Source organism: Motacilla alba, chromosome 2 (assembly GCF_015832195.1).
Source record: "Motacilla alba alba isolate MOTALB_02 chromosome 2, Motacilla_alba_V1.0_pri, whole genome shotgun sequence".
NCBI classification, from domain to species: domain Eukaryota; kingdom Metazoa; phylum Chordata; class Aves; order Passeriformes; family Motacillidae; genus Motacilla; species Motacilla alba.
Genome location: NC_052017.1, coordinates 26,798,014 through 26,810,739, shown reverse-complemented (window position 1 = coordinate 26,810,739; position 12,726 = coordinate 26,798,014). Strand labels below are relative to the sequence as shown.

At 34.9% G+C, this 12,726-nt stretch overlaps 1 protein-coding gene across 3 annotated transcripts in view; it reads right to left on the bottom strand.

Moving 5' to 3' along the window:
• Nucleotides 1–1,766: 1,766 nt before the first annotated feature.
• Nucleotides 1,767–12,726, bottom strand: part of PHF14 (PHD finger protein 14) — a 158,525-nt gene continuing 147,565 nt past the window's right edge. For all 3 annotated transcript variants that reach the window (XM_038130150.1, XM_038130149.1, XM_038130151.1), the window contains one exon: nt 1,767–1,948. Coding sequence is in view for 2 of the 3 variants with exons in the window: in XM_038130149.1 (XP_037986077.1) it covers nt 1,874–1,948 (75 nt within the window). In the remaining variant the exon portion in view is untranslated. The remainder of the gene's footprint in view (nt 1,949–12,726) is intronic.

The window sequence follows — 12,726 nt, the reverse complement described above, 5'->3', positions numbered from 1 at the left end:
GTCCTGGGCTGTCATACAGCTTAGACTCACAGCAAATGGACAAATGTGCTACCATGGACCGAAAGAAAATAAGAGTATATAAAGATTCAAGTATTCTGTGCAACTGAGGCCCTATCTGGTAATTTCAGGCAGGATAAACCCAAACATCAAGTGCAGGCTGAAAGGCCAAGGCATGTCCAGGCCAATTCATCTCAGTCAGTGACTCCCCCTGTCATTACCTTCCTTTGTTTAACCCCTATGTAAAACTTCATTCTCTTACCTTTTTCTGTAAGTTACTAGTTCTGTCCTTCAAAGTTCAGAGGCCTTTCAGCCTGTTCCACTGGACATCCTGCCTCTTCTGCAGATTCTGATGAGAACTATGGTTTTCTGGGTTAGCCTGAAGAAATGAGAAGCATTCCCTTTGTTTTCACCTACCCTGTGATCCTTCACGTTACTGTACAGAGAACAGTCCCCAAGGTCCTGCATGGTAAAACTCTGCTTCTGTCTTTCCTAAATCTGAAGGAACTGTCTCTTCCACTGCAATGAAGAGAAAATCATATGCCCCCCTCCACTCTGAGATGGCTACAGTGCTTGATCTGCACCAAACAGACCAATGCTGAATTTATTTCATATGTTTATTTACATGATAGCTGCATTCGTTAAAATGAGATCTAGTGTTATTAAACTCTTGTAGAGTAATTGTGATTGAAATCTGTCCATGAGCTATACACATTTGAACCTCATAAACCAGAACAGAATTCATAGAGGATACTGCTTAAGCACAGGCATGTTGTTTTTAAAATATCTGAAAATATAATTTACACAGAGAGGATAAAATTTGGGATGGATACTATTTACAATCTGATTTAACACTCAATGCAAAAAGTAAAAGTATAGCAGAGTGGGAAAAGAAATTAATTTTTTCATATGAAGATAATTTATTTCTCGAGAGTATGATAAACTTCACTGAAGGGACTTCAGTGAGTGCTGTTTTAAACACAAAAGGGATTTTTTTTCCATTGCAATCTGTGAAACTATCAGGCTAAAAATCTACCTCTGAGTTTCTTGTACTTTCCCATTTAGTGACCTGCACAGGCTAAAAAGCAAAGGTAAACTGGAAAACAAAATTAGGACTATAGGAAGAAAAGTTATTTTAGATGTTTATTACTCACTTGAAGGTCTAATGACACAGAAAAAAGTTATTTTATTTTGTTAGAATGAAAAGAATGGCATGAGGGAATTAGACCTGTGTAAGATGGCCTAATCAAGACAAAAGCTTGACATTCATTAAAAGACAATGATCACATGAAGACGGAAAAGGTTTACATAAGGAAAAGTATAATGCAACAAGAAACCGATTAAAAATCACAATACAAATGTAAAAGTAATTACTTCTGAAAATGTACCATACATATCAAAAAATTCTTGCCTCTACCTACTCCTCAGAAACATTTACTTTAATTACTGATCAGAAGAAAGTTCAGAACTCCTTTAGTAGAACATATTTATCTAACTTTTAAGAATCAAAGCTCTTGCTCAGAAATACCAAAATATGTCTGAGTTATAACTATCCTTTAAGGATAACACTGTTTTGCAGAGTAAAACATAAAATTGCCCTATTTGCTTAGTAAATGCTACATGTGATGAATAACCCATCAGCTTTCCATAACGTGTTCAAAAAGCTTTCAGAATTTTATTGGTAATGTACTCAGTTCTGATAATTCAGCTTTTAATGTAATCAAGAATATCACCAGGAGCTACTTAATTAATTCCCAGTGCACCATGAATTTAATTTTCAATGACTTTATTGAGAACTTTTTTTCTTAATTTTACAATGAGAAACTATAACCACTGTTACACAACTTGCAAATATTTCAAACAAGACAGCAATCTCCTATTTTTTTGATTTTTTCTGTTCCAAATTCAGCTCCTGAGATGGATTTTCTGCTTCAGCTTCATTTTCTTCTTCCTGTAAAAAAAAATGAAAACCTGAACATTAATCAATTTATTGAAAAAGTAAACTTTTTCTGCTTATGCAGATGTATGGAATTCGGTACAGTCTTTTGCAATCTTTTACCTGACTAATGAGCATAAAAATAAGCAAAAAGTCCTTTATTCAAGTGATTGATTTTGCTCAAGTGTTGAAATAAAAATGATACAAAATTTAAACAAATCCAATTGCCTACATCTATAGCAGAAGAAAAATTTAATGAGTAAATATTTTACTGACCATTTTACTGGATAGTTACATAAAGAAATTATTAAATCACACACAGATACCAATATATCCAAACGCCTACAGCAGAAAGTATTACACACCTTTCCTTTGTTCTTGATCAGAGGTTCCCACTAAATAAGTTTTGAATGTAAGAACTTTCATCATTGTACTAAAAATTACTTTTGAAAAGCACCTGCCATTGAAAAATGTTTCATTTTTTTGCGACCAGATATGTTTACTTCACCATTTGATAAAAGACAATAAATTTAACTTCAGAGACACTTTATGTGCTGCAGCATCGTATTTTTGTCCCATCTAGCATATTTTCTTGACAGGTCTGCCAATTTTCCAATTACTTGTACCACCATATGTTATCTGAAGATCAGTCAGGTCTAAAATAGGAAACATGAGCATGTCAGGCGGCAACAAGCTTACAATATTCTACAGCTTCAGCTCCAAGAGTAAGGCTCATAATTCACTATGAGTTCCTCTGGATCTCACTGAAAAAATGAAGTGACATCATAATGCTTGTTTCCATAGGAATGGATACTATTTTGTGTCCAGTACAAAACTGCAACCTCCAAAGTATAAATTATGGAAGAGTAAGAAAACCGTTTTATAAGGCAACTTGCAACTCATCACATCATGAACAGTACTTATCACAATTTCAGAGTATAACCAATTTTCTAGTCTGCATTATAATTCAATTTACAGAGAATCTTCCACATTCCAATAACACAAAAAAAAGAAATGAACAGACATTTTGGAATGAAGAAGCATCCTGGCTGCTGTAACAGTAGTCATCACAAGCCAACAGTTGAGAAAAAGGAAACACCAGGGACATTTAGGTGGGACCCAGTAACCCGAGGTGTATTTTCCTGATTTAAAAGAACATTTTCATTCTTGTAGGAAAATAACTTTATCCTCTTGCATCCTAACCCTTCTTTCACCATCAAAGCATGTTTTGTAATGATAACTGTAATATTTAGAGGTAGAAAATATATAGGAAGATTACATGGGAAGCACAAAATAGAATAGCAGTAGAAAATCTCATTTAAAAATGTGATCTCGTAATATGTTATGCCTAACTGTAATAAAATGGGAAAGCTAGTTTTTCTATAAATGTAGCAGATACTCCAAGCCATCACGCCTCTGAATCCTCCCCTTTCTGGGGACAGCCTAGGCACTGAGAAATATTTACATAACTGACCACTAAAAGCTTTTTTTCTTCTCTTTCTGGACTGTCATCTCTTCAGTTACCTTTGAAACAGGAAGTGCTCCCTGTGGCTCTTTTCATTTAGAGAAATGAGAAAACAAGCCTGTGCATGTGTGTGAAACCAAACACTGAAGGTCCACTGAAATTGGAAGTGTTGAATATATTAAAGAGAGAGTAATGTATAGTATACATACAGAGGTCAAACTTCAAATGAAAACACACAGGGCAGAATCATAAACAACAAAGGAGTGAGGTGTTACCAAGCTTACTGCTTACAGGTGTCGAAAGACTACTGTGGAATGAAAAAACACTCACAGAAACTTTTGCCCGCTATGGAAAACCAGCCAGGTTATTTAATGAAGAACATGTTACTGAAAGAACAGCAAATCTGCATGTTTCTGAAGGTCCCTACCTACAGCAGTTGTATCCCAGCTGACCTCAGTGCCAACTAATTCACCTTCCTAGCACTCAACTTGACATTATTTTGATGTTCTGACTTGTGCTCCCTCATACAGGAATATAAACCCTACACTATCATTCTTTCCCAGAACTCTCCACATATTGCTTAGGGCTTCTTCTCCCAATAGATGGAGCACACAGAAATTTCATAGACAACAGGGCCTTCACTGAGTACTACAAGAGGGTTAAGGCACATTAGGCTCAATACTGAATATTGGCTTCCTGACTTTTTTGATGGCAAAAAAGTTTTTATCCAATGAATGAGGTTTTTTTAGAGAATCTTCTAGCTTTGTGTGAATTTGAAATGTTTAATTCTTGCTCAAAAGGCCATGCTTGCACTCTGGCAGAATTCCCAGGTTACAGCAGCAGCTGCAGTGATCAGTGTATTCCGAGATGAAGAAATGATGGCTGTTGGTGATGGCAGCTCCAGGATTTGCTTGGGTTGAATATTCCAGATGGAAGCATCAGCTTTGGGATATTTTACTTCAACCAAGTAAAACATATTCAAATAGGTAAAATCTACCATCAGAACATAAATTTGACTTATGTGGGCACACTCCAATGCACAAGTTATCCAGATGACTGGCTGATTTTTTAAAATTTTATTAGATTTTTTTCATTTTTATGCCCAAAAACTGTCTGGCTAGCATTGCACTGAAACAGGCTCCACATAAAACATCATAATTTTGTACAAGGGTCTTCACTCCATCTTGTTTTCCAAGAACAGAAACACACCTCATTTGGAAACAGAATTCTGGTATCTCTGAACACAGGTGATTGCTGTGCAAAGCTCAGAGTAATGATATTTGATCTTTCTCACAGCACGAACTAGGGGAGAAAACTTTTTATTTGTTAGACATGCCCTGAGCCAGATCAGTTCCCAGGCTGTGCACTGCGACATGAACAACAGTGCCAGCACAAACAAGATGGAAGAAAGGATTTTTGGGGAACACTGGAAAGTATGAACCACCAGTTTTGGTATTCATGCAGCTTTCTGCCAGAAAAGAAGTGACAGCTGAGGCCTCAGAAAGGCAATGTCAGAATAATTTGGAACGTGAACCTCTACAAATTATAAGAAGTGTTCTATTACTACCAGTATGCTTGGGGAAGATCTGAACCGACAATTTAGAGCACACGTTAACCATACTACAAGATGTGAAAACTCACTATTATTTCAGTTTGCTGACAATGCAAGATTTCTATGAAATGCTTTATCTTTTTTTAGTAGCCCAAGAGGCAGCCCAATGAGTGCACACAGAATAATGAAATGGCTGGAGTTTCTAATGTCATTAATATTGCTTGAATTTTCATCTACATAGCCTATATAGCCTACTATCAAGAAATTATGCAAAGCAGACTGCAGATTAAATATATTTAATATATTTGTTTTAGTAATTACCACCTATCATTATCATTATAATGTTTTAAATTCTGATGAATAGCAAAGGAAAACCTTTTATTTCCATGTTATCTGTTAAAAACCAGTCCATGATGGCAGTGTGCAAGGTTTCTATTACCAGCAGCTACACAGCAGACAAAATACTGAATTCCCATTTCTGCCCACAGAAATTCAGTTCACATTATTTTTATTACTACCTCACATCTCTTTTTATATTATTATTTATTTTTCTTCCTATGACTCTATGGCTCTTCCTATGACACCTATGAGTCTAACATCTAGTGCTTTCTGCTCTAAAAATCCTAAAATCAAAATAGCTTTTCCTAGCAGATGTCCCAAGTCAAACTTTTGTAGTTCTTGCCATAAGATGCCAAAAATCAAACTAGTCTCAGTATCTTTTGTGACTACAGACAACCCTAGACTCAAATATCATAATAGTGAATGCACTCACCAAAAAGATGCCTCTGCACAGATCTGGTGACTTGGAATAGCCAAGGAATGTGAACCCCTCAAGACTGTACTACTACTCCTACTGAAAAAGTGCACTCAACAGCCCAAAGATTATTTTAATATTAAAATGAATGAAGGTTACCAATCTGGAATTGATGTTATTACAGACTTATAAAACCAAGAGGGATAAGGAAAAGTACAAAGAGCATTTCAAAGTGCTGCTAAACCAAAAACCAAACACTCTGAACTGAAATGCCAGCTCAGGAGCTCCTCAAGCCACTGGACACCTCATCTGCATCCTGATGACACTGATGGAGACATGGACCATCCACATTCGTTCTCTTACATCCTTTGCCCTGGCATCCCACCTTTTCTCTGATGAAAACCAGGTACTTGATTAAAGGGTCCTTTGGGTGCTCTACAGGTGTTTTCAAATGAACATCTCTTCTTTTTAGTCTATACTTAGTAGCTGAGCATTTAAGAGTCACAGCAACAGAATGGGGCCAGGAATTTAGAAAAGAGACCCTAAAATATGCCACATAATTAAATGTTTGATTTACTGAAGTATTAAGCACTCAATAGCTTTGGTGAAGTTAATGAGAATACTTCGATATGTAGATATCTTTAGGTGACAAAACCTAAAGGTAAGAGTCTGACTTTTAAATTCTATTTCAAAAGCTTTGAGCTGACAGTTGAAAAAGACTGTGATACAATTTCATCATCTCCTTTGAAAGCATGTTTAAGGTCAACCACATTATTCTCTGACCAAAGAATAATGGGTCTAACACAGAAAGTTAATTTTGTACTAATTATTCCAGAATATTCCCCTGTAGACAAATTCTGGAATGAAAAAACAAAGAAAAAAAAAAGCCTAGAAATAGGACTTTGAGTATCCCTTTTGCTTTTTACCCCCTCTAACCAATTTCCTTAAAAATATCTGAGAATTTATTTTTCCTCCATTAGTAAACAAAATGAAATCTGGAAAATGACAGTGAATTAGACAATTCTTAACTCTACAGGAAATCTGACACTCTTCTGCAAATAGAACAGATCACACATTAATTAACTGTGCTAGGACATGCATCAATTCCCAGTTCTGTTCATTGCACCACACCTGTAATATGTGGAGTTGCATTACAATGTTGACTATTTTGCCAACTATAATCAATATTCTAAACTTAATAAACAGCTATACATTACAGGATTATGTAAAGAATCATCGGAATAATAAAGTATGCAAAACACAAAAATGCCTTGCTATAAGGAGGAATGACTAAAGAGTTGTCTCTGCTAGTACATAATCTAGAAATATCATCTCAAAAGCACTCAGGATCAAATCCTGATACCAATACTTTCTAGAGTATCTTAACCCAAAAGACCTGTAATATGCCTAACAGACTAAATTATTAAGGATGCCCAGCTGGCATTTTATCTCTTGCCTCACAGAATCTTGCTAGGAAAACACCACTTGGAAGAAGGTAAAAATACTTTTAATACTCTTAAAAAATAGATCAGGAAAAAAAGAAAGTTACTAAATATTAGAGCTTTTGTTTGTGTATGTGAAAGTCTAGATTACAAAGTTACAGACCAAATTTGGAAGAAAATAAGTATTGGGGAAAAACTGGGAGCTAAGATAGTCTCTCTGTTAAATCGCCAAAAGGAAAGCATCCAGCAGTAAAATTCAAAAGTTATTCTAATTCCAAAGCCTCTGTAATCTTCTTCAACAGTATTACTGACAACCCTTATAATGAACAGTGGTGCAAAAATAGAGTACAAACGGAACAGTTCTTTACCAATGGATATTAGAAGCAAATACAAATTTCTTGTGATAGACGACAATTTTCTGTAACCACAGCTCTGAAGTGATAAGGCAGCTGTTTGCTTCCCAAGAAAAGTAGACCCTTGCTACATGGATCATTTTCATAGTGACAGCCTTGACAAGTTTGACATTTGCTTCATGAACAATTCTAAAGCAGCCATCAAGAAAATGCCCCCTTTGGGACCACTGGATATCTGACAGTTGTACCTTTTAATGTGCATTGCCATTAATTCTTACTGTCAAAGCCCACCAAAGTCCTACAGCACAATCTCTGCTGATCTGGTACACTATAAAATGAAGGCTATGAAGGGACTAGTCATTACAATGTAAGCAAACATGACATCAATTAACTGGAAGCAGCTCTCCACCCCACTTTGTTCAGTGAAAAGAGCAATGCTGCAGTTTCCTTACCAAGCAGTACCAACTGCTCAGCTCTAGGTGGCAATGCAAGACCAGCAGAACTACTTTTACACTAAAGCTCCTCTTTAAGAAGCTAAAAGCAGCTGCATGTTTATCACAAACTCTTTCCTTTAACTCACACTGCTACAAGAACTTTAAAGTCTTTTTGAAATGTTTGTCAGTATTCTGTATTTTCTACTTCCTTGTTGCTAATTCTGATTATACAGATAAATGTACCATTGCAAGAGCCCTTACAGTCAAATTTCATTTAACGCTTAGTACAGAAGTGGAATTTCATGCCAGATTTCAAATCTTCCATCTGTTCCTCTCCTTTTTAGGAGGCAACCATTCCACTGAGTGGTCCCTTTGGCTGATTGCCACTACAGTTGGGATCCTCTTCAGGGCAGGTGGTGCTTGAAACCCAACCATTGTTTTACAAGTTCAGCTGGTTCTCCTTGAAGAAAGTAGAGGAAAATGTTTCCTCTTTAAGAATTTGAGTCTCTGAAGGTTCAGGTTTATGAACATTCGACTGCACCTATAAATGCTTGGATATCACAAACCTGCAACATAACTAAGAAAGAGATGAAAAGCAGCTTTAACAGGACTGTACTGTGTCCATATGGGACAAGTCTTCTTAATTTCTACTCCAGAGTGAGAGGGCACTCTAGTTTTCAAATCTGACACCAACATGAATAAGATAATTTCTCAGGCAAATTTGTCCTTCAATTATAATAATGATATCTATGCATATAAATACATACATGGACACCAGAATAGCATGACTTTTGTAGCAACATAATAATTATTTTATGAAATGTAATTTTAAAAAAGAAAGTTCTACTTTATATATACTATATGTGTATATAGTAGTAGAATAATATATATATTATATATAATTTATATAGTGTATATATAACATATATACTACATATACTATATTCTGCAATACTACTAGAGAATAATATTTCATAGCCTAGAAATGCATATTATAATGAAGATAATTTTAAATATTTATAGTTATACTCTCACCATCTTTACACTACACATTTACTAAATTATAAGAAACAAACCTTATTCATGTTTGTATTCTTTATGCTAGGAAATAAAATGGCTTCTTCTTACAATAGTTACATGAGAACAAAAGGTGCTCGGGCCAACAGTAAGAAATTAATGGCTCTATTTCTTGATAGTATTTAATGGAAAACAAAGAAACAAACAAAAAAAAAAACAAACCTGAGAAACACAAATTTAATTTTAAGAGCTCAATTGTTATGCTATGCATGTATCTTGGTAGGTACTAAATGACAGCTGAAGATTTTTTCATGCTTTAACTGCTTTCTCAAATAAGTTTGTGAAACATAATCTGCATATAATCTATACATATATAACTATAGCCCTTTATCAAGAGGTCTGAACACTGCTTCAGAAATGATTAACAACATTAAATGGAAAAGTATTAACATACTTTAATATAAAACTGAGTTATACAAAATGCTTCTGGAAGCTACTGTCAAGACAGGCTGCCCAAAGTTGAAGGCAGCTGAAAGACATCACTGTACACATCACTGAAGGACAGTTTTATTACAGAAAAAGACAGCACTACCATATGAAAGAATAAATTTATCTCAATAACAGAGAAAATACAGACCCTAATGAAAATGTTTTTGGAAAAATGAATGCATTGCATGCTTCTGACCAAAATTAATTAGAGTTTTAATGTTTTACATTGCCACCATAATTCTTTAAATGGTGCATTTATTTCATAGTCATAAACATTCGGTTCATTAAGTAAAGTTCAAAATCTGTGTTACTCGCTACATTTAACAACCTTTGGCCCTCTTCTGCATTTCTTGATTCAGGTTTCCAAAGCATTGAATAAGCAATTGAGGAACACAATTAAATTTCATGACTCTGCATATTTAGGATTCTTATTTCATCGAAGACAAAGGGCAATTAATCTACCATTCTATACTGAATTTCAACTTTAGTGAGCCACGATAGATATTGAAATGAACTTACAGGAAATACTTAATTAAATTACTGTAAAAAGCATAACTAAATTTTTTTTCCTTCTATATGACAAAAGAAAACACACATTTAATTGGAAAAACCTACTGCAGTATTATAAATTTCATAACTTGGGAATTCATGAAAATATTGCTATAATGTGATAGATAAGAATTCAGAAAGCTTTTTCCTTCTTATTTCATCGGAACATTTCACCTGAGTACAGCCATGAAATTCTGTTCAGGTTCAAGGCATAAAAGATGGAACTTTCAATGGAGTTAATAGGATGACATTGCCTTCATTTTGTCATTTATTTTCCAAAATGTGATATAAGTAAATGTTGTAGAAATGACTTTGTATTTGCTGTAATACTGAACTCCTATATTTAGTCATAATTCATGACGTTGTCAACAAAACCGATAGAAATGAAGCTGTAGAAGTAGATGAAGGCTAGACTGTGAGAGCAAACAGAATCTGTGCTACTGCAGAAGCAATTAAAGACTAAAAAGACTTTTGCTTAAAAAAAAAACCCAAAAACCCTAAAAATTCCTTTCAGCAGGTCCCCCTAACACATACTAATATTTAAATTTGGAATCCAACAACTATAACTAAACAAATGTTTCAAGTATTTTAACAAATTCAATTAAATAAAATCCTCAAAAGAGCATTTTAGGACCAGATCTGTAGCATCGTATTAGCAGTCCCTTCCATCTCTCATGTAAGATCTACACTTTTCTTACTGTCCTCATTTAATCTGAATTAACACAAGCATTGCAGACCTACCCAGATGGCAAAATCATTGCTTTCCAAGATGTACAAACACACTTTTAATTTGACTATATAGAATCACAGACTGATTCCCTTCATCCATTTGGCTATGGACTTGACATCTAACAAGACAATAAATCTGTGGTTTTAAAGGTTGGACTTCAGCTGGTTTGATGACAAAGGAAGTGTTGTAGGTTTGTTTTTACATTTTGATTTTATTGCTCTATTTGAAGGATCGTGCTCAGAGCCTAAACTGTCCTGTTTCATACAATAGTTTAGATCAGTTGCCTTAGCAGCATCAAGGGTGTATTGGTAATAAACACATAGTCAATTTGGAAATAAGGTTGTATTTTTTTCATATACCAAGGTTTTCACAGTTTCAGACTGATCAGCTTCTAAATAATATTTAAAAAAAATAAAATAAAATGTATCAGATTTAACAGTAGAACTCCTCAAACTCCATTCCTCTTTGCATTTCCAAATGAGGATTGAAAGCCAAATGTTATTTAATTCAGTGGGTATACTGAGGAATGTTTTGGATATTTTTCATTATAGTGATGTTGCTTCACTGTAATTTTTTGAAGTCAGAATCAAATGAAATTCTTTCAACTACAAATAATGTGATGTCCAACCATTTAATGTTTCAAATATCATCAAAAGGAACTTTACAAGTAAAAGCAGCATTTGCCTTCAAACATACTCTGAAATCCTTCCAAAACCTTACCACATAAGGTTATAACTTAATATCTAGCAATATTTATACACTTCATGAAAAAAAAAAAATTAGTTGCCTTTCAGAAAATTAGAATCAAATTAATTGACAAACCTCATCGTGGTGCTGGTAGTCACTACAAACAGGGCTTCTTATATGTTCATTGTGCATTGCTTTCTGATAAATTTGTAAGTCACTGTTTCACTAAACCGCATCAAAGTCATCTTTTGGTTTGTCAACAGCTTGCTTCCCATCTCTGCCTACCCTCCAACAAATCACACATAACACTCTTAGAAGAGTGGGAGAAAAAATACTTTGATGTGATTCAATTACTGAAAAGCTATATTCCAAAAGATTCCCAAAGCTAGGGAAATTTGGCTATAACTAATTAGTGTTTTGCATATTTATGAGAGAAGAGCTCATTACAGAGCTTACATTATAAATTGTTGTTTATGTACTTTTTCCTTGACAGTCTGAAGTCACTTAATATCATTCATTGAAACTCCTTTTGAAGCTCACTAAACTCTATGCCTCAGAAGGCTTTTTGCGTCCCATTACATCACAGTGTTTCCAAGACATATTCTTCACCATATATTTTTTACCATTAAGGGGCACAACTTGCAATCATACATGCATTGTTACATTTAACCCATCTGATTACTGAGCTGAACACTACCACTGACTGAGGCTACGTATGAGCTACACTGTAGAATAATGCTTCTCTGGAGTGGATACCAAGTTTAAACAGCCCCTGGATTAAGCAGGGCATTTTAATTATGGCCATTTAAGAGGAAGTTTAGCTATTTTCAGATGTCTTATGTTTTCCTGAAATCCTAGTGCTGCCACTCAACTGTCTCTACAGAGTTTCTGTCTGTCAGCTAATGGAGGGTCAGCTACGGCCCCATGGTGATGTTTGGTACTTGCTGCTCTCTGCTTTTGCTCAACAGCTGCTCCTGTGCCTGTCAGTTACTTAACAACATCAAGCAAAATCTTCCACCTGCATTCATTTTACTTAGTTGCAATCTATGTGGTTTCCTTCAGTGGTTTTTCTCTTTCTGCATATACAGGAGCTTCAGGGAATTGGATATCATTATTCTAAGAATTAACAGCCAGTAGCTATTTCCTTATTTTCTGTTTACCGATGATCTGATCTAAGATAAACTTATAAACTCCCTGATGATTTAAGATGAACTTACCATGTCTCCTTTACTCACAAAACTGAACACATAGTGTATTATAAAAAGGTTATGTAGAAAAAACAGGCTCATGTTCTTTGGCAAATACCACTTAGTATTCAAGA